Source organism: Carassius carassius, chromosome 40, assembly GCF_963082965.1.
Source record: "Carassius carassius chromosome 40, fCarCar2.1, whole genome shotgun sequence".
NCBI classification, from domain to species: Eukaryota; Metazoa; Chordata; class Actinopteri; order Cypriniformes; family Cyprinidae; genus Carassius; species Carassius carassius.
This window is the reverse complement of record NC_081794.1, coordinates 29,290,465-29,313,920: the sequence shown is the minus strand read 5'-3', so window position 1 is coordinate 29,313,920 and position 23,456 is coordinate 29,290,465. Positions and strand designations below refer to the sequence as shown.

The following is a 23,456-nucleotide window of genomic DNA, read 5'->3' as shown; positions in this document are numbered from 1 at the left end:
TAAAATACGCAAAATGTTGTCAAAGAAGGATCTGGAAATTATTATTCATGCTTTTATATCAACTAGACTTAATTATTGCAACTCTGTTTTTACCTTCTTGAATAAGTCAGCCTTGAACAAACTGCAAATGGTTCAAAATTCTGCTGCTAGACTTCTAACTGGTGCCCCCAGAAGGTCTCATATCACTCCCGTTTTATTAGCTCTCCATTGGCTCCCTGTAAAATTCAGGATTGATTTTAAGATTTTAGTGTTGACTTATAGGGCATTAAACAGTCAGGCCCCACAATACATCAAGGACCTTTTGACCCCGTACTCCTCAAGCCGCACTCTTCGGTCCTCTGGCCAGAACCTGCTTATGGTCCCAAAAACTCGCTATAAGACCCGAGGGGACCTGTCTTTTCAGTCTGTTGCCCCCAGACTGTGGAATGCCCTGCCTCTGTCTCTGCGTCTGGCAGACTCTGACTCTTTTAAAAAAGATTTGAAGACTTGTTTATTTAAGAAAGCTTTTGGTTGATGGGTTTTTTCAGTAGTGTTACTTTGATTTGACTTATGTATATACATTTTTATTGTTTTGTTCTACTTTTCTTGTGTACAGCACTTTGTGATTTTATCTGTGAAAAACGCTTTAGAAATAAACTTTACTTACTCACTTACTAATTTGGGGCATGTTGTTTGGTGAGTGTTTGGTGCGTGTTGTTTGGGGCATATTGTTTGGCCGGTGTTTGGTGTCTGTTATTTGGGACGTGTTTGGTGCGTGTTATTTGGGGCGTGTTGTTTGGTGAGTGTTTGGGGCGTGTTGTATGGGGCATGTTATTAGGGGCGTGTTTGTTGTGTGTTATTTGGGGCATGTTATTAGGGGCGTGTTGTTTGGTGCGTGTTATTTGGGCGTGTTTGGTGCGTGTTTGTTGTGTGTTATTTGGAGCGTTATTTGGGGCGTGTTGTTTGGTGCGTGTTTGGTGGTGCTTGTTATTTGGGGCGTGTTTTTTGGGCATGTTGTTTGGTGCGTTTGGTGCATGTTATTTGGTGCATGTTGTTTGGTTCGTGTTATTTGGGGCATGTTGTTTGGTGCGTGTTTGGTGTCTGTTATTTGGGACGTGTTTGGTGCGTGTTATTTGGGGCGTGTTGTTTGGTGAGTGTTTGGGGCGTGTTGTTTGGGGCATGTTATTAGGGGCGTGTTTGTTGTGTGTTATTTGGTGCGTATTGTTTGGTGCTTGTTGCTTGGGGCATGTTGTTTCACGAGGTATGGTATGCATATTTGGCGTGCTGTCCGGGGAAGGGCTCCGAGCTCGGGAAGGGCCCGAACCTAGAGTACCCCCTCCCCCTTTCCCCGTCTATTAAAGATGAACTGGAAGTGAGGAGATGGGGTGGAGGAGGTATGCTGATAAACCGTCAATGGATAGAGGTAAGTCAGCGATATTTATACTGTGGTATTGATTACTAGATTGTGGTCCACCTGTGTTGATTAGGCTAAGTATCTGACGCGCTCCTCCCGAATCTTGTTACTAGAACACCATTTGGTGCGTGTTTGGTGTTTGTGTTTTTGGGGCGTGTTGTTTGGGGCGTGTTTGCTCACCTGCGAAGCAGTTCTCGTGCTCTGTGCCAGACGGGTCTGTGTTTCCTCAGCGCAGTAGTACAAAGAGCAGCTAGCGTGTCGTAGCAGTGCTCCTGCAGTGTGTTATGGGTGCTGGTCTCCCACTGCGGGAGCTCACTGGCGTAGCGGCTCGCGGTCTGCACGAACTCCAGCAGCTTCTCCCACTGAGCTTCCTGCAGGAGCAGACGGCCTCCGTCCTGACACAAGCGCTGCACAGACACAGCACACTCAGCTGAGTTCAGCTCAGCCTATTCACTACAATCATTCTGTGTACAGTTCATGTGGCACCATTTTACACAACTCTGATAATATTAAAGACATGGGTTCGATTCCCAGTGTTCTACCTCACCTCCAGTGAAACTAATGAGCTCTACATTACACAGAAACATATTCACTAGCAGTCCACAGTCTGGAACAAATAAAAGTCTCTTCTGCTCAAGGCTGCATTTATATAATTAAAAATGCATTAAAAATGTGAAATATTATTCTAATGTAAAACAGCTGTTTTCTATGTGAATCTGTGTTAAAGTGTAATTTATTTCTGTGATGCACAGCTGTATTTTCAGCATCATTCCTCCAGTCTTCAGTGAACAAGAGGAGTGGCTAGCCGCACACTGATCCACTCAAGACTGGAAGTCTACAACAAAATATTTTATTTTTCAAATTGCATCGTGCAAAAAGGTGCAAAGTGCATGTGGGTTAAAAACAGAATGGACACCAGCAAACGTTTCAGCGCATTGCTATCTTCAGTGCTCATTTAGCAAACAACATTCACCCTTTTTTAGCAAGCCGGCAATTAAGGACAATCAGCTGAATGCAGTTATCTCAAAATCTCAATTGTCTCAAGTAGAATTACAAACAAGTATATTAACACATTTCAAATGAACAACTTCCAATGATAATACAGCATTACAGACACACAAAAAGAAAGAATGTGTTTTACAAAAAACAAGAAAATTCAAGTTCTTCATTCATACCCTCAGGAAATAAAGATTTAAGTTCAAAGATCCAAAAAGCCTCCCCTTGCAATAATTTTCTATCTCCATCTCTCCTGTGAGGTAGAATCCCCTCGATGCCCAGGAACTTCACGTCAGACAGAGAGTGGTTAGCAGACTTAAAATGACGAGGAATTTAAGATGTGTCATCCCGTCTCCTAATGGCACTTGTGTGTTCAATCATTCTTGTGCGTAATGCACGTGTAGTTTTGCCAACATATAGTTGTGGACATGGACAAATGATAATGTAAACAACATATGTACTCTTACAGGTAATCAGTTGTCTAATCGTATACATTTTTAGTGCACGAGGATGTGTAAATGATTTACATTTGACATACTTCGTACAAGAAGAGCAATTGTGACATGGAAAATTGCCCTGGGCATCGACAAGAGTAGTTGGAGAGGAGATGTGGGTGTCAGCATGGAAAAGCTTGTCCCTCAAATTAGAGAAAAAAAAGTTAATACATTCAATAACTGGGGATCACTTTGAATAATGTGTTTTGATATCATTACTCAGTGGACTAAATGTGGATTTAAAAATACATGAAAAATCCTTATTTCCCTTTTTCATAGTCAAATTTCTCTCCTCCTGCTGTTTTTGTAGGATGGAAACCTTCTCAAGTGCAGTATCAAGCCCCTGGTTGGGATAGCCTCGTGATTTAAAGTCCATGTACAAGCTCTGGGCTTTAGACTCAAAGTCTTCTCTCCCAGAACAAATGCGGTGAAGTCTCAAAAATTGGCTGTGAGGTAAACCTCGTTTTAGGGGCATTGCATGAGCACTGTTAGCATGAAGGAGACTGTTCTTAGCTGTATCTTTTCTATCAAGAGAAGAGACTATTTTATTATCCACAATTGATATAGAAGTCTCCAGGAAATTGACATCAGTGAACCCCACGATATTAAAGGCAGTTACATCGTTACAAAAGATTTCTATTTCAAATAAATGCTGTTCTTCTTAACTTTGTATTCATCTGCAGAAAAACTTCTTTTTAAATTATTAAAACATTGTAATGATTTCAAACGTTTTCCCAGCAGTGTATGAACAGTATCCTATCATTACTGTAACGAGGGAATGTTCTCACTCTGAAGGCCATCAGGTGTGGCCGGGCTTTCCTGTAGCAGTGTGCGTCTCTGCTGGAGGCCAGGCGAGAGTATGGGATGGATCTGTAGACGCTGGTCTTCTTCTGATGCAGATCCTCCAGTAAGAGCCTGAGGTCAGACGTGATCGAGAACCGACTGAGAGCAAATAAAGAAACACTTCAACAACAGTTAACCACGGGATCACCAGACACCAGCGGAAACACTGCATGTTGGGTCTAGAGATGCAACAATACACTTAGTCCACGGGTCAACTCGTACCTCGGTTTATAACCACAGTTTTCAGTTCGGTTCCGATAGCTTGGCACATTAGAGTGTTGTTTTTGCAACAAATTAACAACAATTCTTAGAAGTCTCCGATTATCATATGTCTGCTTAACATTTCTTTTGAGAGAGGATTTATACCCAAAATCTAATGGATTGAGTGCTATAAACACATGTAATGTGTGTCTCCGGCAGCCAGAGGGCGCCCTCGCTCAGAAAATCCACATCTGCCTCACAGAAGTAATAGAACTGATGATGCGCCAAAACAAATCCCTTAAATTAATAAAAACATTGCTATCGCTGTAACGGAATAAAATAAAGATAACTTTACAAGTTTTGAATGATGAAATGTGAAGATAATAAACACTCGCCTGCAGCGATTATGGTTTATCTGTGTTCTTCAAGCCATCTCTGGTGTTTTCATGATGATATTTGTAAGCCATTTCTAATCGACGTCCCTGGTTTGCTCTCACCTGTTCAGCGAGCAGAAGACTGTTGAGCAGCTGTTTGGAGCGTTTCCGGTCCGGCGTCTTCCTGAACCTGCGTCCACTTCACAGAGACAGACGAGCGACGGTCAACAAACACACATCCAGAGAGAACAAAACCATCACTTCCTGATAAACCACCACTAAATGACATGAAGAAGCCACTGAACAGATTACATAAAGGCTATGAAAAAACTAATAAAGTGAATGTTCATCAAAGTTACATGACTTTTTTCTTTTTTTTTATGCGCATGGTGGAATTTATTCGGTAAATGTGTTTCCATCGTAGTTTATGCACTTTTTTTCTATGCGATATTCCAAAACACACATAAAGACAGGTGGCTGGAAGCACGTCCACAGACACGGATCACACGGTTCCTCACACGTGTCCCCCAGCGACAACACATCCATGACCATGTCAATGTCACCTTTATTTATATAGCGCTTTAAACAAAATACATTGCGTCAAAGCAACTGAACAACATTCATTAGGAAAACAGTGTCAATAATGCAAAAATGATAGTTAAAGGCAGTTCATCATTGGATTCAGTTATGTCATCTCTGTTCAGTTAAATAGTGTCTGTGCATTTATTTGCAATCAAGTCAAAGATATCACTGTAGATGAAGTGTCCCCAACTAAGCAAGCCAGAGGCGACAGCGGCAAGGAACCGAAACTCCATTGGTGACAGAATGGAGAAAAAAACCTTGGGAGAAACCAGGCTCAGTTGGGGGCCAGTTCTCCTCTGACCAGACGAAACCAGTAGTTCAATTCCAGGCTGCAGCAAAGTCAGATTGTGCAGAAGAATCATCTGTTTCCTGTGGTCTTGTCCTGGTGCTCCTCTGAGACAAGGTCTTTACAGGGGATCTGTATCTGGGGCTCTAGTTGTCCTGGTCTCCGCTGTCTTTCAGGGATGTAGACGTCCTTTCTAGGTGCTGATCCAGCATCTGGTCTGGATACGTACTGGATCCGGGTGACTGCAGTGACCCTCTGATCTGGACACAGACTGGATCTGGTGGCTACGGTGACCTCGGAACAAGAGAGAAACAGACTAATATTAGCGTAGATGCCATTCTTCTAATGATGTAGCAAGTACATAGGGTGTTATGGGAAGTGTTTCCGGTTCCGTTTTACCTAATTAATGCAGCCTAAAAATCCTTTAACGTATTTGTATATTAGAAGCATATTAGTATGTTATGTGTATGCCAGGTTAAAGAGATGGGTCTTTAATCTAGATTTAAACTGCAAGAGTGTGTCTGCCTCCTGAACAATGTTAGGTAGGTTATTCCAGAGTTTAGGCGCCAAATAGGAAAAGGATCTGCCGCCTGCAGTTGATTTTGATATTCTAGGTATTATCAAATTGCCTGAGTTTTGAGAACGTAGCGGACGTAGAGGATTATAATGTAACAAGAGCTCATTCAAATACTGAGGTGCTAAACCATTCAGGGCTTTATAAGTAATAAGCAATATTTTAAAATCTATGCGATGCTTGATAGGGAGCCAGTGCAGTGTTGACAGGACCGGGCTAATATGGTCATACTTCCTGGTTCTAGTAAGAACTCTTGCTGCTGCATTTTGGACTAGCTGTAGTTTGTTTACTAAGCGTGCAGAACAACCACCCAATAAAGCATTACAATAATCTAACCTTGAGGTCATAAATGCATGGATTAACATTTCTGCATTTGACATCGAGAGCATAGGCCGTAATTTAGATATATTTTTGAGATGGAAAAATGCAGTTTTACAAATGCTAGAAACGTGGCTTTCTAAGGAAAGATTGCGATCAAATAGCACACCTAGGTTCCTAACTGATGATGAAGAATTGACAGAGCAACCATCAAGTCTTAGACAGTGTTCTAGGTTATTACAAGCAGAGTTTTTAGGTCCTATAATTAACACCTCTGTTTTTTCAGAATTTAGCAGTAAGAAATTACTCGTCATCCAGTTTTTTATATCGACTATGCAATCCATTAGTTTTTCAAATTGGTGTGTTTCACCGGGCTGCAAAGAAATATAGAGCTGAGTATCATCAGCATAACAGTGAAAGCTAACACCATGTTTCCTGATGATATCTCCCAAGGGTAACATATAAAGCGTGAAGAGTAGCGGCCCTAGTACTGAGCCTTGAGGTACTCCATACTGCACTTGTGATCGATAGGATACATCTTCATTCACTGCTACAAACTGATGACGGTCATATAAGTACGATTTAAACCATGCTAATGCACTTCCACTGATGCCAACAAAGTGTTCAAGTCTATGCAAAAGAATGTTGTGGTCAATTGTGTCAAACGCAGCACTAAGATCCAATAAAACTAATAGAGAGATACACCCACGATCAGATGATAAGAGCAGATCATTTGTAACTCTAAGAAGAGCAGTCTCAGTACTATGATACAGTCTAAATCCTGACTGGAAATCCTCACATATACCATTTTTCTCTAAGAAGGAATATAATTGTGTGGATACCACCTTTTCTAGTATCTTGGACAGAAAAGGGAGATTCGAGATTGGTCTATAATTAACAAGTTCTTTGGGGTCAAGTTTTGGTTTTTTGATGAGAGGCTTAATAACAGCCAGTTTGAAGGTTTTGGGGACATATCCTAATGACAATGAGGAATTAATAATAGTCAGAAGAGGATCTATGACTTCTGGAAGCACCTCTTTCAGGAGCTTAGATGGTATAGGGTCTAACATACATGTTGTTGGTTTAGATGATTTAACAAGTTTATACAATTCTTCCTGTCCTATAGTAGAGAATGAGTGGAACTGTTCCTCAGGGGGTCTATAGTGCACTGTCTGATGTGATACTGTAGCTGACGGCTGAATGGTTGCAATTTTATCTCTAATAGTATCGATTTTAGAAGTAAAGTAGTTCATAAAGTCATTACTGCTGTGGTGTTGGGAAATGTCAACACTTGTTGAGGCTTTATTTTTCGTTAGTTTAGCCACTGTATTGAATAAATACCTGGGGTTATGTTTGTTTTATTCTAAAAGAGAAGAAAAGTAATCGGATCTAGCAGTTTTAATGCTTTTCTGTAGGATATGTTACTTTCCCGCCAAGCAATACGAAATACCTCTAGTTTTGTTTTCCTCCAGCTGCGCTCCATTTTTCGGGGCTGCTCTCTTTAGGGTGCGAGTATGCTCATTATACCATGGTGTCAAACTGTTTTCCTTAACCTTCCTTAAGCGTAAAGGAGCAACTTTATTTAAAGTGCTAGAAAAGAGAGAGTCCATAGTTTCTGTTACATCATCAAGTTGTTCTGAGGTTTTGGATATGCTAAGGAATTTGGTTACATCAGGAAGATAACTTAAAAAGCAGTCTTTTGTGGTAGAAGTGATGGTTCTTCCATACTTGTAACAAGAAGTAGAATTTACAATTTTGGCTATATGAAGTTTGCACAGAACTAAATAATGATCTGAGATATCATCACTTGGCTGCATAATTTCAACACCATCAACATCAATTCCATGTGACAGTATTAAATCTAGAGTATGATTTCGACAGTGAGTAGGTCCTGAAACGTGTTGTCTAACACCAATAGAGTTCAGAATGTTTATAAATGCTGATCCCAATGCATCGTTTTCATTATCAACATGGATATTAAAATCACCAACTATTAAGACTTTATCTGCAGCCAGAACTAACTCGGATGTAAAATCACCAAACTCTTTAATAAAGTCTGTATGGTGCCCTGGTGGCCTGTATACAGTAGCCAGTACAAACATAACAGGGGATTTATCATTAACATTTGTTTCTCTGGATAATGTTATATGAAGCACCATTACTTCAAATGAGTTATACTTGAAGCCTGCCCTCTGAGAAATCCTGAAAACGTTGTTATAAATTGAAGCAACACCTCCACCTTTGCCTTTTAGACGTGGCTCATGTTTATAACAGGTTTATATTATATGTAGGATCTCATGAAGCATTCTGCACGTGATTTACAACTTCAGAAGAAGGAAAATTGTGAAATAATGAGATTAAATCACTTTAATCAATCAGACATTTCATGAATTCATCAAGAAAGACCATCTTTATCATCATCATTTTATGATTGTAAGCAGAGGCTGTGGCTTTATATCTGAGGATTTTGATGTTTGTTGTTGTTTGTGATGAACATCAGACTCAGAAAGAGTCACTCAAACTGATCTGGAGACAATCAATACATGGAGACAAATAAACACTGGCCTGAGCCGAATAATGAGCTGTTTCCTGCAACATTTGTCTCCATTCTGACCAAGTTTACATCATTGATTCTGTTATTTTCCTGTTAATGTTCCTGCGAAACTGCGGAGAAACAATCTGTATTGTATAAAGCACTACGAAAATAAATGTGACTGTTATATTGACTCCAGAATGATCTTATAAGATTATATTCACTTTAAAAAAAACATCAAACATCATAATATGAAAAATATTATCAAAAGTGTAATAATTTCAGCGCTGAGATCAGAGTAACTAGTTACATGTAACACAATTGTGCAATTTAATTCAAATAAATGTAGCTGTAATCTGTTATAGATATAATGTATTAGTTACTTATGAAAATGTTAATGATTTCTTTCATTAATTGCAGTGACTTTTTTAAAATATGAGACCGCAATATTTCAGGAGTTTAAACACATGCTTATTCCACAACGGTTTAATTTCCATGTTTTATTTTTTAAGATTAACTTTTTTTCCAAGCCATTATTAGATTTGTTTACTGTCCAAAACATGCAAAGATTTGATTTTAAAAACAGTATCATAACAATAAAACCATTTCTTGTGATCTGTATTGTATTAAATCAGAATGATTTTGTGGTGGTGTGCTTTAAGAGTAAATTATTATAATCTTAATTAATCTGATGAAGGATTGTGACAGTAATCAGTGTTAAATACTGTAATATTAAACCTGTCTGATTTACATGTTTGAAAACGATTAACAGTTTTAAACAATAGACATTTAGAAAAGTAATCAGTTACATTAATAAAGTAACGGAATAGTTACACTACTTATTATATTTCAGATTGAGTAACCGTGTAATCTGTAACTGATTACATTTCTAAAATAACTGCTCTGATCACATTTCTTCTGGGTTTTTGAGTCTGAACTGTGATTGATGATGATGATGAAGGTGATGATGAAGATGTCCTCACCTGTGATCTTGGCCTGTGGTTCTGGGATCTCCATTAGCACTGATCTCTGATCAGAATCTTCTGCCATCTTAAACTCTTTCAGGCCACTGCTGCGTGTCGTCACGAAAGCTTATCATTTTCATGTGTTTTTAAGCCTCGCCACTTTCCAATTTAAACATTCAAAAGAGTTTAAATCATTCAAACACAAGACGCGGGAAAGCTGAACTGAGTGTCTGGTTACTCGCGCGCTGTGCTCGGTGCACGCGCATCTCACAGACAGCAACTCTCTTCTGCGAAGTTCCTCCTGCACCTGAACGAACAAACACAAATCGCAGTTTAAACAAGCTGAAAAGGATGTGAAAAGCCCAATCCACAGCACCCGCGGTGTTCTGGTGTTCAGGACTCACGCAGAGAAAGGCGTCTCAAAACACTACCTCTTTTTGCTCTTGTGCCGACAAAAACATACAAAAATACCCGTCTTGGAAAGTATGTTTGAAAAAAACTGTCAGTTATGTCTTAAGTGAAAGTAAACAGTTGAGAAAAAATCGGATTATATTGGATGCGTTCATTGTCTCTTAAAGTGACCGCGCCTAATTTAGCTATCGGCTGCTGTAATGTTAATCCAAGAAAATACAAGAAAGAAAATCACTCACTGCTCTTGACTGAATTACATCGTAGTTTTAACAAGAATGAGTGCACAGTCAAACCAAAAATTATTCAGACACCATATAATATTTTTGAAAAAAAAAAAAAGTTTTAATAGGTGCAGGGCACCGTAATTAATTTTGGTAAGTGAGTATAGCCAAATAAAGCGAACTGTGTTATATTATACCCAAAAATTCTTCATACAGTGGACTACTAGTGAAATTGATGGAAAAAAATTATTCAGACACTTTGACCTCACCATGTTTTGCTTATGTGTTTTTTTCCTGAATTGCTAATGCAACCTTTTCACACTACACTCTTAGAAGAAAAGGTTCTATATAGAACCTTAAAAGGTTCTATCACGCACTACATATTTGGAACCCCTAAAAGTTTCTATATAGAACCCTTTTTAAGGGTTCAATCAAAAGAACCCTTTAAGGTTCTTTGTAACCAGGAAAAAGGTTCTATATGGAACCTTTTAGGAGACATTCATGATTATTTCTTTTGTCCTTTCCAGATTAAATATTTCATATAATTGACAAACATCAAGACCCTAAAATGTAAAAATGTAATTCACATAAAAAAAAGTCACCCATGAATACTGAAAAAAGCTGACCCAAAGTGCATAGAACTAGTCATTTATTTATATTAACAAAAATAATTACAATTACTGAAAGAATGCTACTGTAATTTCAAATATTCAATGCTTTAAATGTAGAAATCAACATTAAAACACCAACCATTTAAAAAAAATTCACCTACACCTAAAATAAGTCCATTATAAAATTACATTAATCTATCACTAATAAATAACGCAAATACACAGATTCATCTAAATTCCCATCAGGGTTAGAACAACATCCAGTACCTCGAAACTACAACCCCATATTATATAATATATTAATATAATATAGTAGCAAAGAGCTACCAGATACTGTTAGGGCTCGCTTGAATCGCAGTGAACTAGGTGTGAGGGTCAGAACACCACAGAGGGAAGTGTCAGTTTGAACAGGTTTATTTTCACAGATATGGTATGATCAACTCAGAGGGGGAGTCAGCCTTTACATGCACATCAGTCCGTGTCCACTAACAAGATGTGGACCAAAAGCTTGAGGACTGCAGTGAACACCCAGTGGATAAGGTGTTGTGACACGGGCTGCTGAGAATGACTGGAGGCCAGAGCCTCCATTATTTATCCACATGACTCATAACATTATAACATTATAACGCTGAACTTTGTAAATAAACATAAGTGCAAGAATAACTATAGATAATAGCATTATCACACACTATCGGACAGCTAATAACTGCGTCATCATTGACAAGCAATCAATTAACGATTATTTGTACTCACTCGTATAGGACGCACACAACACAAGATACATTCAAATTTAGACTTATGTGGACTGTGATGCACATCTCCAGCACTTGTTTATGCAGAAAACCCGATCACTAGCTGCAGCTGAGGCGGTCTGTCGATCTCCGAGTCATGAGCAGTGTCTCTTCCGGCTGTGCGCGATGAGCGCGCTTCATAATAAAAGTCCCCATTCTGACACTCTCTCTATCGCCTTTTGCACAAATATAATATATAATCATTATGATAATTGATTATACATTTTGAGCACTGGGACAGACCGTTTTTTTTTTGGCTTCTGGAGAGTTTAAACAGGTATTGCTCAACAAAATCCATCATGTGAGTGATGTGCTTGGGGTATTCCACACTGAATATGAAATAAGTAGCAAAGAGGCTCTCCATTGCCTCCATCACATCCATTTCTGCGCTCACAATGTTGACGCCCTCCATATTCATGCTGGCTCTTTTTGCATGGAGGGGGTTTGAAGCTTCATGAAAAACTATAGTCGGAGTTAGCTGTACTGATTCCTGCAAGTTGGAAAACATATAAATTATTTGTGAAATAACTTCGAATCTTGCATACTTTCTTCCAAACAATTAGGGATGTGACTGAACATTTTTCACCACAGTGTATTGAATTCACTGGCTCGGTTGCACACGCAACTCGCAAACAATCATGACCACAGAAACTTCGTGATCAATTCAATATTCATTAATAAAATGCTTGGATAGCATACTGAAGCAACAATGTATCTGTTTGTGATTGAACTAAACTTGCATCTTGATAATTGAAGAGACACTACACAAACATTATTCACACATGCAGTTTCTCACTTTCTCTCTGTTGTTAATTTAAATAAAAATGCTATTCGTTCAAGCTACATCATTTCTGTATCTGCTTTAAAGCATGCAGAATGCTAGATCTAAAGGCCGGCTGCCTCCACGTCTTTCATTTAAATTGTGCAAAGGTTTTTGTGAGAAACGGAGCAGCCCTCTCTCAATTTTAACATCTTTGTATTTGCCTGATATTACAAAACAACTGTCAATAAGAGTAAAACATTCTTCATTGGAACATTATTCTACAAGAGCAAGACATTTGTATTTAATTTTGTTATCACATTCACAGAGCTACATGCAATCAAGTGATCGTGGCTGTCAATTCTTTAAAATGATGGCATCTCAAATATCTGCTCATCACAATCAAGTTCAGATCATTTTCGCGGATCATTTGAATCAATTCGAGAGTTCGGAGTGGGATCGCGAATCTTTGAATCAGCTCGGCAGTTCGTAGAGGGTTCGCGAATCATTTGAGTCAGTTCGGGAGTTCAAAGCGGGTTCGCGAATCATTTGAGTCAGTTCGGGAGTTCAAAGCGGGTTCGCGAATCATTTGAATCAGTTCGGGAGTTCGTAGCGAGTTCGCGAATCATTTGAGTCAGTTTCGGGATCGCGAATCATTTGAGTCAGTTCGGGAGTTCGTAGCGGGTTCGCGAATCATTTGAGTCAGTTCGGGGATCGCGAATCATTTGAATCAGCTCGGGAGTTCGTAGCGGGTTCGCGAATCATTTGAGTAAGTTCGGGGATCGCGAATCATTTGAATCAACTCGGGAGTTCGTAGCGAGTTCGCAAATCATTTGAGTCAGTTTCGGGATCGCGAATCATTTGAATCAGTTCGGGAGTTCGTAGCGAGTTCGCGAATCATTTGAGTCAGTTCGGGAGTTCGTAGCGGGTTCGCGAATCATTTGAGTCAGTTCGGGGATCGCAAATCATTTGAGTCAGTTCGGGAGTTCAAAGCGGGTTCGCGAATCATTTGAGTCAGTTTCGGGATCGTGAATCATTTGAATCAGTTCGGGAGTTCAAAGCGGGTTCGCGAATCATTTGAATCAGTTCGGGAGTTCGTAGCGAGTTCGCGAATCATTTGAGTCAGTTTCGGGATCGCGAATCATTTGAGTCAGTTCGGGAGTTCGTAGCGGGTTCGCGAATCATTTGAGTCAGTTCGGGGATCGCGAATCATTTGAATCAGCTCGGGAGTTCGTAGCGGGTTCGCGAATCATTTGAGTCAGTTCGGGGATCGCGAATCATTTGAATCAGCTCGGGAGTTCGTAGCGAGTTCGCAAATCATTTGAGTCAGTTTCGGGATCGCGAATCATTTGAATCAGTTCGGGAGTTCGTAGCGAGTTCGCGAATCATTTGAGTCAGTTCGGGAGTTCGTAGCGGGTTCGCGAATCATTTGAGTCAGTTCGGGGATCGCAAATCATTTGAGTCAGTTCGGGAGTTCAAAGCGGGTTCGCGAATCATTTGAGTCAGTTTCGGGATCGTGAATCATTTGAATCAGTTCGGGAGTTCGTAGCGAGTTCACGAATCATTTGAGTCAGTTCGGGAGTTCAAAACGGATTCGCGAATCATTTGAGTCAGTTGGGGAGTTTGGAGCGCAAACACAGACTGGTAAATTTATGAATGAAAGTGTAAAAGTTGAGACACAAAACCAAGTTGTTACGTATCCTCGCGCTTTTTTAACTGGGTATACGGAAATCCTTGGTCTTTTTTAGTGGTATCAAGTAGACTACACCTCTTAGCAGACGACTGATGAAGAGTGGAGCACCTTTCGGTTTGGCCCCCGCGCGGGCGGGGCTTCCATTCACTGCGCTCTGATTGGTTCACGGCTGTGAGACGTGATTCTGATTGGTTAGACGTCAGTGCTGTGCTGTAGAAGCCCTGGATCGACTAAACCGTGAGTTTAAGGCTTTCATTGGAGTTTAATTTCATTTAAAATCTCTACATCCATTTAAAGTCTGTCGGCTAAACACTAATTTAATGTAATGATGATCGATAATTGTGTTTTAATCAGACGTGCAATATATAAAAAGTATTTTATTAACATCCAGATCTCATACATCAAAAATACTTCATATGACAAGGCAGTGCATAATTGATTGCTCTACTCTGAATCAAACCATAACAGAGATTACTATCAGTTTAATGAGTGCAATAGACACATTTTGTCAAAAGAAAAAAGAAAGAGCACCATAGAGTGAAAGATGAGTGACGGGTTTCATAACAGTTTCTTTGAGTCTATAGAGTCTCATCACAGCACCAGAAGTGATCAACATTAAGCACAATAAACATAAATGTCTTTCCTATGGGTCAAACTGCTGTGGACGCTTCAATCATGATTTGGTAGGCTGGTTCACCAGGTTCAGGTTGTTAGACACACATTTCCCAGAGTTCAGTGGGGTTTGCACGGAGCTGTTTGACCCTTTCGCTGCACTGAAGCCTTTGGGTTTGGGAATCCTGGTGGGTCCAGGACGCCGGAATGATTCCAGAGGCATCTGTCAGGAGCCAAAGAGAAAAACATCAGTCAGTTAAACACTGGACAATATGCCATTGTGTGCCAGATTATATAGATGAACCGTCCTGTTACTCTTCTGTGTTTGTGCTCAAACTGACCCACATGGTTGCCATGCAACTTGCCAAAAATCAACACTGAAGACTTACTTAACAAACGTCTAGCTGCACAGACAAAGCAGAAACTGTTATTTGTACTTCCTGTCTATGTGTTATTTTATCTGTGTTTTTTTTCAAACTCTTATGGGGGTAAAATGGGATTCTTTCTATTTTTTTTCAGTGCTATAACAGTCTAGTAATTGAGATCCAAAAAACTAATATCCAAAAGCAACCTTTGTTTGACAGTTTTGACTGTGAAACTCAAAAAACTCAATTTTCCTTGGATGATTCAGAAGACGACTCTCAAATTTCAGCAACCTTTAAGTCATGTGTTTTATATTTTAGTATTTTGTTAGCTACAATAAAGGCTTTCTGAATCTTTAGTTTGTTTTTTTTGGCAAATTAAAAAAATTTGGCTTGAAGACAAATGAGTCTCTTTGACCCCAAAACTATGGTGGCTGAGACAGCTCAACATACTGCAACTTAAGAAAACACATGCAAATTGAAGAAACATCAGCAAGTGAAGAAAACATCTTCATCAGTTTGACAACACAAGTGTTGCAAATCTTCACAACACATGCATTTAACAAACGTGCTGCAAATAGCACTGACCACAATGGAAATGTTTCAAGGAGACCTCAAAAAGTGTCGGACCCGGCTTGGATTTGCTTATCGTGCAGTGGCTACTGGTCAGTGGAGTTGTTGGTGAACTGAAAGGTGAGTTTTTTTTCATGGTGTTTTTTGCAGCGCGTTTCGCTACATGCATGTGTTGTGATGATTTGAAACACTTGTGTTGTCAAACTGATGAAGATGTTTTCTTCACTTGCTGATGTTTTTTCAACTTGCATGTGTTTTAGCTGTCTCGGCCACCGTACAAAACAATCTCTGTCACAAAATTTGTACAGCCTCTCTAAAATGACATTCATGACCCTAAATAAAAAATATACACCAAATTTCAAGAAGAAATAAACAGTTTAACTGGTATTTCAATATATAATTTGACCTGTAACACAAAAGTCATAAGAAAATGTGTACGGTCTTTACAAAACACATCTTTGTGTCGACACTTTGCATGAACGTTCATGACCCTAAATCATACGGTTTCACCACATTGTAAGACTAAATAAAAAGTTTAAACAGTATTTCAAGCAAATCAAATGCGAGTCAAACGTGTGTGGTGCTGAGATGACCACAAGGTGGCGCTCTCAAACTCAACACTAGTTGATGGACACACAAGGCTTCAGGCTCTTACACCAACATGCACTTGAAGTTTCTGTCTAAGAAGGCTTAAAGAAAATGTTTTGCTTTGCTTTTCACATCATCTTTTCACCTATAAAGAAAAATCCAGTTGGCTATAGCTGAGAAACATCTGACATGAGCCTGTGGAAGGAGAATGATGAATGTGTTTGAAAAGCATGTGGATGTGAGATGTTTGTGAGCAAGAGAGTGTTTCTGCAGTCATCTGTGAGTGTCTCCTGGGGTTTGTGTGACGAATCTAATTCCCTCACAATCAGCACAAACACTGATTGATGTCAATGTAGAAGAAAGCATGTCAGCTGCACATCTGCAAATGCATTTCTCTACAGTGAACAAAAAATGTGTTCTGAGAATGTTTGGCTAACGTTCACATTTAGTTATGAACACTTTATCTCTGAATGTTCTCTGAACATTCAAAACATGTCGTTTTTTAAGTGTATAAAGACAACTTTTTCTCTTGGTTATGTTGCAACATTAAATTAAACATTCGTTTAGTGCTTTCAAACGATTAATCGTGATTAACACAGTACACATACATATGTTTTGTGCTAACGTTTTAAGAACGTTATTAAAGACCAGACAACTTTGAATAAACGTTTTAATTAATGTTAGTGGAAGAATGTTTGTTCGTAACTTTAAAGCTCCTTGTACACTGAATCCGATATTTTTGTATACGTTTTTTCATATTTGTCATCCTAAAAATTCGTCACACACAGAAACCAAAAAGCGATTCAAAGTTCACTTCAGGATGTCAGTGGCTCGGTTTGATGCTTTGATGTTTTTCTAGAGCCACATAAATTGAATGTAAATGAATTGTTTTATGACGGAGGAACGTTTCAGAGGCAGTGTGTAAATGTGATTGACACAACGTGAGGTCGTATTTATTTTTATCGACAGAATTTTCAGACTCAGCACCTTGCCAGAACTTTCCAAGAACTTCCCCTGTTTGCTGGCTTGGTTCTAGTTTGCCAGAATCAATGCAGTGACTTCTGCAGTGTATTTGGAGATGTTTTGCAGAGAACGTTCTAAACGAGCTCCTTCAAAACCAAACCAACTGCCTGCAGGTTTACGTCACACATGAAAAATGTTCAAATGTGGGTCATGCTGTGCTCTCGGCTCGGGTAACACAGCAGAAACCCATGCGGCTCGAGTCAGAGGGCACGTAATGACATGATGACCGCTAATTAAAAGTGTGGTAGGAGCAGGAGCTTCCAGAGACGAACGGCTGCAGCTGCTGTCACCATAGAAACTAAACAAGGCTTTTGTTTGGGCTTCAGAGGACCGCTGAGAGAACCGCCTCCAAACAATAGAGTTCTGCTGAAGGTACTCGCAGGAATATTTTTATTGTTTAACGCTTGCCTGTTACGATGAGTTTCGTAAACATTAACAAAAGCTTAAGCTGGTTTATTGGTCTTAGCACGCTTAGGTTTGGTGGTTTCTGAAGGCTTTTGCACACTTGTCAGATGAAAACTCACCTAAACCAACTCTGAGGCCAGTACATCACCCTGCGCTGGTTTAACTTTTAATTGGTAATTGCTCTTGTCTGGTTAGTTCTGTGTATAAATATATTATCAGACATCATCAGATCACATGAAAAGCACCTCTAAATGATTCCTTCAGTCCCATCTTGGTAACGAGGTTCACGTCATCTCTAGTGCACATACTGCATCGATTCAAGATAAACGAGTGCGTGTGTGTTTGAATGTGATTCACTAACAGGGCTGATGAGACATCGTCTCGCTTCATAATCACAGCTGTTCCCGAGCCCTCCATAAACAGCAGTTTGTTTAACCAGAAACCCAGAGGATACACACTCCAGACGGCACATATTCCAGCCTGAAACAATTTAACGCTTGATATAGTCAATGTACACGAGTGCTCCCTCACTGTGTGTGTGTGTGTGTGAGCCGATTCATTAAAGAGAATGTATCTATGCCATGCTGTTATGTTACTGTGTTTCTTTGATAATATGCTACTGCCAAAAAAACTTGTCATCTTTTATGGCCAGTGCATGCAAACTCATCAAGTTAATGCTTTAACTTTCTATGCACTGCAGAGCTTTAATGTTGTTGTTTTTTGGGGTCAAATCTCATGCAGCAGCGAGCGGCCATGCATTTCCATGATATCATAAGAAAAGACTGTAGATTCTCTCAGTGAGAGCGGATGACGGTGGTGTTTTGGACCGGGCCAGTAAATATGACATCAGACAATAAACTGAACTCATGCAGACACGTTCTCAACCTATTCTTACCTGATGTAAGGTTTTCCCTCACAACTCTGCTCATTATATGAGCCGACTTGGTTAATTTACCTTATTAGTGGTTAAATGTTTTCTGTTCAGTTTTTGTTTTGTTTAATCATGCAATCATAAACATCTCTCTGCTCCAATGTGCATGTGTATCTCATCAAAAAATATAAATTCGGCCATTGTTAACATTCTCATTTTAATTATTAACAGAAAAAAAAAACAGAAACCCAACATAAAATGTGAGTGGAAAATAGAAAATAAACCAAAAATACAATTGTACATCAATCAGTGAACTTTAATGGCACAGGATAATTTCCTATCTAGCAAAAACAGTAAGTGCACTTAACCTCAAAGTGAAGTGAAAAAGCATAAATGCTCGTGTTCTCGTTATGTGTCGTTTTCTCTGCTTTCATTTAACATTTCATGCACATAAACATCTCAGTATTAATAAAACAGAATCAAACCAACAGCAGACACTACAGTTGCATTGGTTAGCCGCTACTGTGGTCAGATTTGAGGGTCTGGAGAGGATCATGGTGCCAGGGGTCGAAGACTGAGGAGATCAGGGGAGGGTCACTAATCAAACACTAGTAAGTCTGGGTCAGTCACAGATATTACTTACTGTAATTTGTGAGGGTCGTGAGATTGGACTGGATGTGGGCTTTATCACAATGCTGCTTGTGATTTTGTTGTTGCCTTTGGCTGGAGTGCCACTGGTTAGCACAGGAATCCTTTGCTCCGGCCCGAGGGAGTAATATGGGATGGATTTGGCTGTGGTGTTTACAGCTTGAATGTAGGGGCTCCCTAAGTGAATATGGATTTTATTGTCGTCAGTAGTAATGACATTCGGACCTGAGCTGTTGGACCTCTGCAGTTGCCAGCTGTTCTGCCTTTCTGGGCTCACGCGGAAAACCGTATGACCTCCCACAAGCTCTATCGGCTCCAACCGGTCAGGGCTTCCGGTGGTAACGGACACAATCTGAATGGGCGACATGGCTCGGTCCGGGCTCACTGATCCGCAGGACTCCGAAGCTAGAGTTTGCGAATAGGCTGCCATGGTGAGCGGCGACATGGAGCGATCAGGCGTGCCTGGGCTGCATGGACTCTCTGGAGGAGGAGGAGAACCCTTGGGCTTGTTGGAAGGTGAGATTGGTGAGTTCTGGAGGATCGTAATGCGCTGTTTTGGAGGAGCGCCACTTGTCGGGATGACCGCTGTGCTTGTATAGGACTGGGCGTTCTCTGTGGTGGGACTCGTGATCTCAAGAGTTGCCATGTTGTGCCCGTGGTCAGGGGTCACTTTGATATGGAGGGGTTGTCCAGGACTGTGTGCAAGGAACAGGTCTCCCTGTTGAACGTGATTACCGTTCTGTCTCGGTTGAGTCGTGCCATTTATTGGATGCTGGATTTCTCTAGTCTTAAGAAAAGGGCCTCTGACTCTTCTCATGTTGTTGTTAAGATTGTTGACATTGTTCATGTGTGATGGGCTGCATTTTGTGAGGTTGATCTCATTGTAATTAACCTCATCCTCCGGATCGCTCTCCATATATAGCTTGCCGTTGACCAGGGCGCGTTCCATTGGTACAAGGTTCTTGTAATTTGGGGACAGGCTCTCTGTTGGATCCGTCTGCACCTCCTTTGTGGAGACTTGGAGATCTGAGAAACGTCTTCCGTTCATGCCCGGCCTTAGACTCTTACTGAAGCGGCGGTATCTCTCGAGTTCTCGTGTAAGGGTCTCCATCTCTCTGGCCAGCTCTTTGTTCCTGACCTCTTGCTGGGTGAGTTTTCTCTGTAGGGTCGTGTGGTCTGTGTTCAATCGGCAGATGGATTCCTCTGTGCCCATGTACTCATGGATCTTCTCTTTGAGGGCTTCGACCTCTCTAGTGAGATGGCTGGATTTGGCCTCTTCCTCTTTCAGACGTTTATACAGTATATGTTCTTGGTTGGATTCCTCTTTCTCAGCCAACTGGAACTTGGACAGTTCCTTCCTGGAGATCTCCAGCTGCTCCATCAAGGCTTTTGCTCGTTCCTGTTCATTGGAATATCTCTTTTCCAGGGATTCAAACTCATCTTCAGTTTTCAATAGATCACCCTCAACCGCCTTCATCTCCTTTAACTTCCTCCTGAGGCGTTCCACTTCCTGGGTCAAATCTTTCACTTTGTTGTCTTCTTGTTGGTAGTGGTAAGGAACTGGGCTCTTTGTGTGCTCCTCTTTGGCCTTGTTCCTCAATAATTCTCTTTCCACTGCTTCCAGTGACTGAAGCCTCTTTTTCATCATGCTGACCTTGGACTGAAGGTCACTGTTTTTCTCTTCTTCTACTTTCAGCCTAGCTTTGAGCTCGTCCCTCTCCCTAGTCGCAATACACATCTTCTCCTCCAGTTCGGCCTTTGACCGCAGAGCTCTCTTGCTCTCTTCGATCAGTTTTTCAGTGACAGTGTTGACTTTGTCTTGTTCTGCCTGCAGTTTGCCAGTGCTGTTTTGCACTTTTTCCTCCATCAGCTTTAACTTTTCGGCCATGGCTTTTCTCTCATCCACCAGCATGACAGTCAGTGTTTTCAGTTTTGTCAGATCCTCTTTCAGCGCAAGCTCCGTCTTCTCCAAATGAACCTCGGTAGCTTCAAGCTCTTTGATTCTGACTCTCAGCACATCTAGTTCATTGGACATGTGTTTAGTCATGGTCCGCTCTTTCTCTAGGTTGCTTTTCAGTGAATTGCACTCCTGCTTACTCTTCCCAAAGGCGTCTTCTAGCTTTTCAAGGTCCATGATTCTGTGATTCAACTTGTCCACCTCTGCTTTCAAGCTACAGCTCTGACTCGACTCCTTCTCCAGCTTTCTGTTGAGGTCCCTGCACATGTCCTCCATCTTGATCAGCTCCTCATCCTTTCCCTCCATTTCGAGCACTCGTTTCCTCAACTCCTCCACCTCTGATACTAGGCTGGAGCTGCCGCACTCCCCTCGGCTCATTTTATCCCGCAGCTCCTGCAGTTCTTCCTCCGCTCTGTGCAGGGTCTTGTTGGTTTCTTCCAGCTCATCTAACTGTCGGCTGAGGGCGGAGAGCTTCTGCCGCAGCTGTCTGTTCTGGGCATCTTCATTGGTCAGTTTGGCAGTCATGGCTTCCTGTTCTTGGTGGAAATGGCAGGCCTGGTTGCGTAACTCCTCCTCCAAGCGAAGGACTTTGTTCTCCTCTTCTTGCAGCCGGGTTTGGGTGGAGCTCAGCTCCTCTTGGGCTTGAATGGCAGTATTCTGGAGTTCCTGGACCTTCGTTGTTTGTTGGGTCAGCTCCTCTGCGAGCCGCTGCTGTTCGTCAACCACTAGTAGGGCAAAAGAATTTAGCTTGGTCAGCTCGTCCTTCAAATTTGTGACTTTTTTATTGTTCTCTTCCTCCTTTCTCTCCTGGTATGTCTTTTCCTGATCAATGAGCTGTTTCAGTCTGGAAAGAGATAAGAACAAATGGAAAGCCTGTTAATTTGAGACCTGGGAATTCTCAAAACATGACATTTGTTGTAATTTTTTTTAATAGCCTTTAGAAACATTTGGGCTTAAAGTGAAAGTTAACTAAACTGGTATTCAACTGGGGACCTTCATGTCTACGTTTGTTCATGCCATATGAGGAAATATGGAGGAAATTAAAACCCATTGACTAAAAGTGGGGCAGTGTGTGTTCCAGAGGTACAAATTGAGGCAGAAAGCGGGGTCATGGTGGCTGGCATGAGTTTCCCTGCTCCCAAATGCTGCCAGCGGTGGAGGGTGTTTTGACTACAGGACACAGCTGCCAATCTGCACTACATTAATATAAGGCACATTAGAGTGGAAATGGAAAAAGTCTCTTAATAAGGGGGTTCCTCTGTCTCTCCCCCCACACCCATGAACACCACCACCTTCCCTCTGTGGTTTTATATTTTAAGGAATTCCCCCTCCTCCAAAGGCCATTACTGGCTATGTAAACAAAACCTCTTTCAGAGGCTCCTAACCAGCAGTGGACAAGGATGATGTCAGCAGTACAAGGCGTATGAAACCACCTCATCCAGAAGTGTGTCTGCATGCTTCCATGTGTGTGTCACTCATACGTGGCTTCAGCCATTGAAAGGTAATGGAAAATATTCAGAAGATGAAAATAAAATAAGAGAGATCAAATTTAAATGAAAATTGTATTCTAAGAATACAGTATTATAATTACAGTGCAGTGTCGTACTGAACATGAACCAAAGCACCACTGTGTTTGATGAGATTACTGCACTGGTTTACAGAACATTCATAAAGCATTCAGCCGGCAGTCCTAAAGCAATACCTGTGGTGTTCCTCTTGCATTGGGACTTCATTAAGCATTTGTGGTTCTCCATTAACAGAAGAAAATGGCCCAAAAAAAGGCAAAAGCTGAAGTGTGTAAAACTGAAACTCTGTTGTAATAATTGCTCACAAATGTTGTAGTGATCCAAAATCATACTCCCAAACCTTTGCTTTTTTATTTTATTTTTAGCAATCTGAACAACCTCATAAACTCCTGATGCTACATTTCTTTGTGATTCAACACCATGATAGGTTTATGCAATCACTGCATCACATTTTACATATTAACCATCCTAAACAGTATGCAAGATCACAGCATGTGTGTTCTAAAATATAGCACACTGAAAACAGTATTCTAAACATGCCTGGATACTATACTATTTCCAGTGCATTTCAAAGTATGCATGTGTACTGAAAGTGAAGTAATGAATTTAGCTAGATGCGGACACAAACAGTTCAAGACAATGGTATCAATAAAGATGGCATGGTAGTTAGTCCTATACTGCCATACTGTACTTTTCCACCACTGAAGTATATACCTTTACTGTAGTAGAAATATGTTAAATGAGACACAACCTATGATTCCCAGCAGCCTCCCAGGTGGAAATGACACGTTTTCTGTCATCACGTAAACACATTTGCTCTGGGACTCTAATTTATTCAATCCTCT

General features: G+C 40.7%; 2 protein-coding genes across 6 annotated transcripts in view; both read right to left on the bottom strand.

The window, feature by feature from the left end:
* cpxm2 (carboxypeptidase X (M14 family), member 2) overlaps positions 1-23,456 on the bottom strand; it is a 268,101-nt gene that overhangs the window by 124,029 nt on the left and 120,616 nt on the right. The window lies entirely within an intron of this gene.
* Positions 14,415-23,456, bottom strand: part of LOC132122540 (filamin A-interacting protein 1-like) — a 46,889-nt gene continuing 37,847 nt past the window's right edge. For both annotated transcript variants that reach the window (XM_059532913.1, XM_059532914.1), the window contains exons 5-6: positions 19,124-21,929; positions 14,415-14,881 (exon numbers count right to left, since the gene is read on the bottom strand). In XM_059532913.1, the coding sequence (XP_059388896.1) occupies positions 14,720-14,881; positions 19,124-21,929 (2,968 nt within the window). In that variant the 3' untranslated portion in view covers positions 14,415-14,719. The remainder of the gene's footprint in view (positions 14,882-19,123; positions 21,930-23,456) is intronic.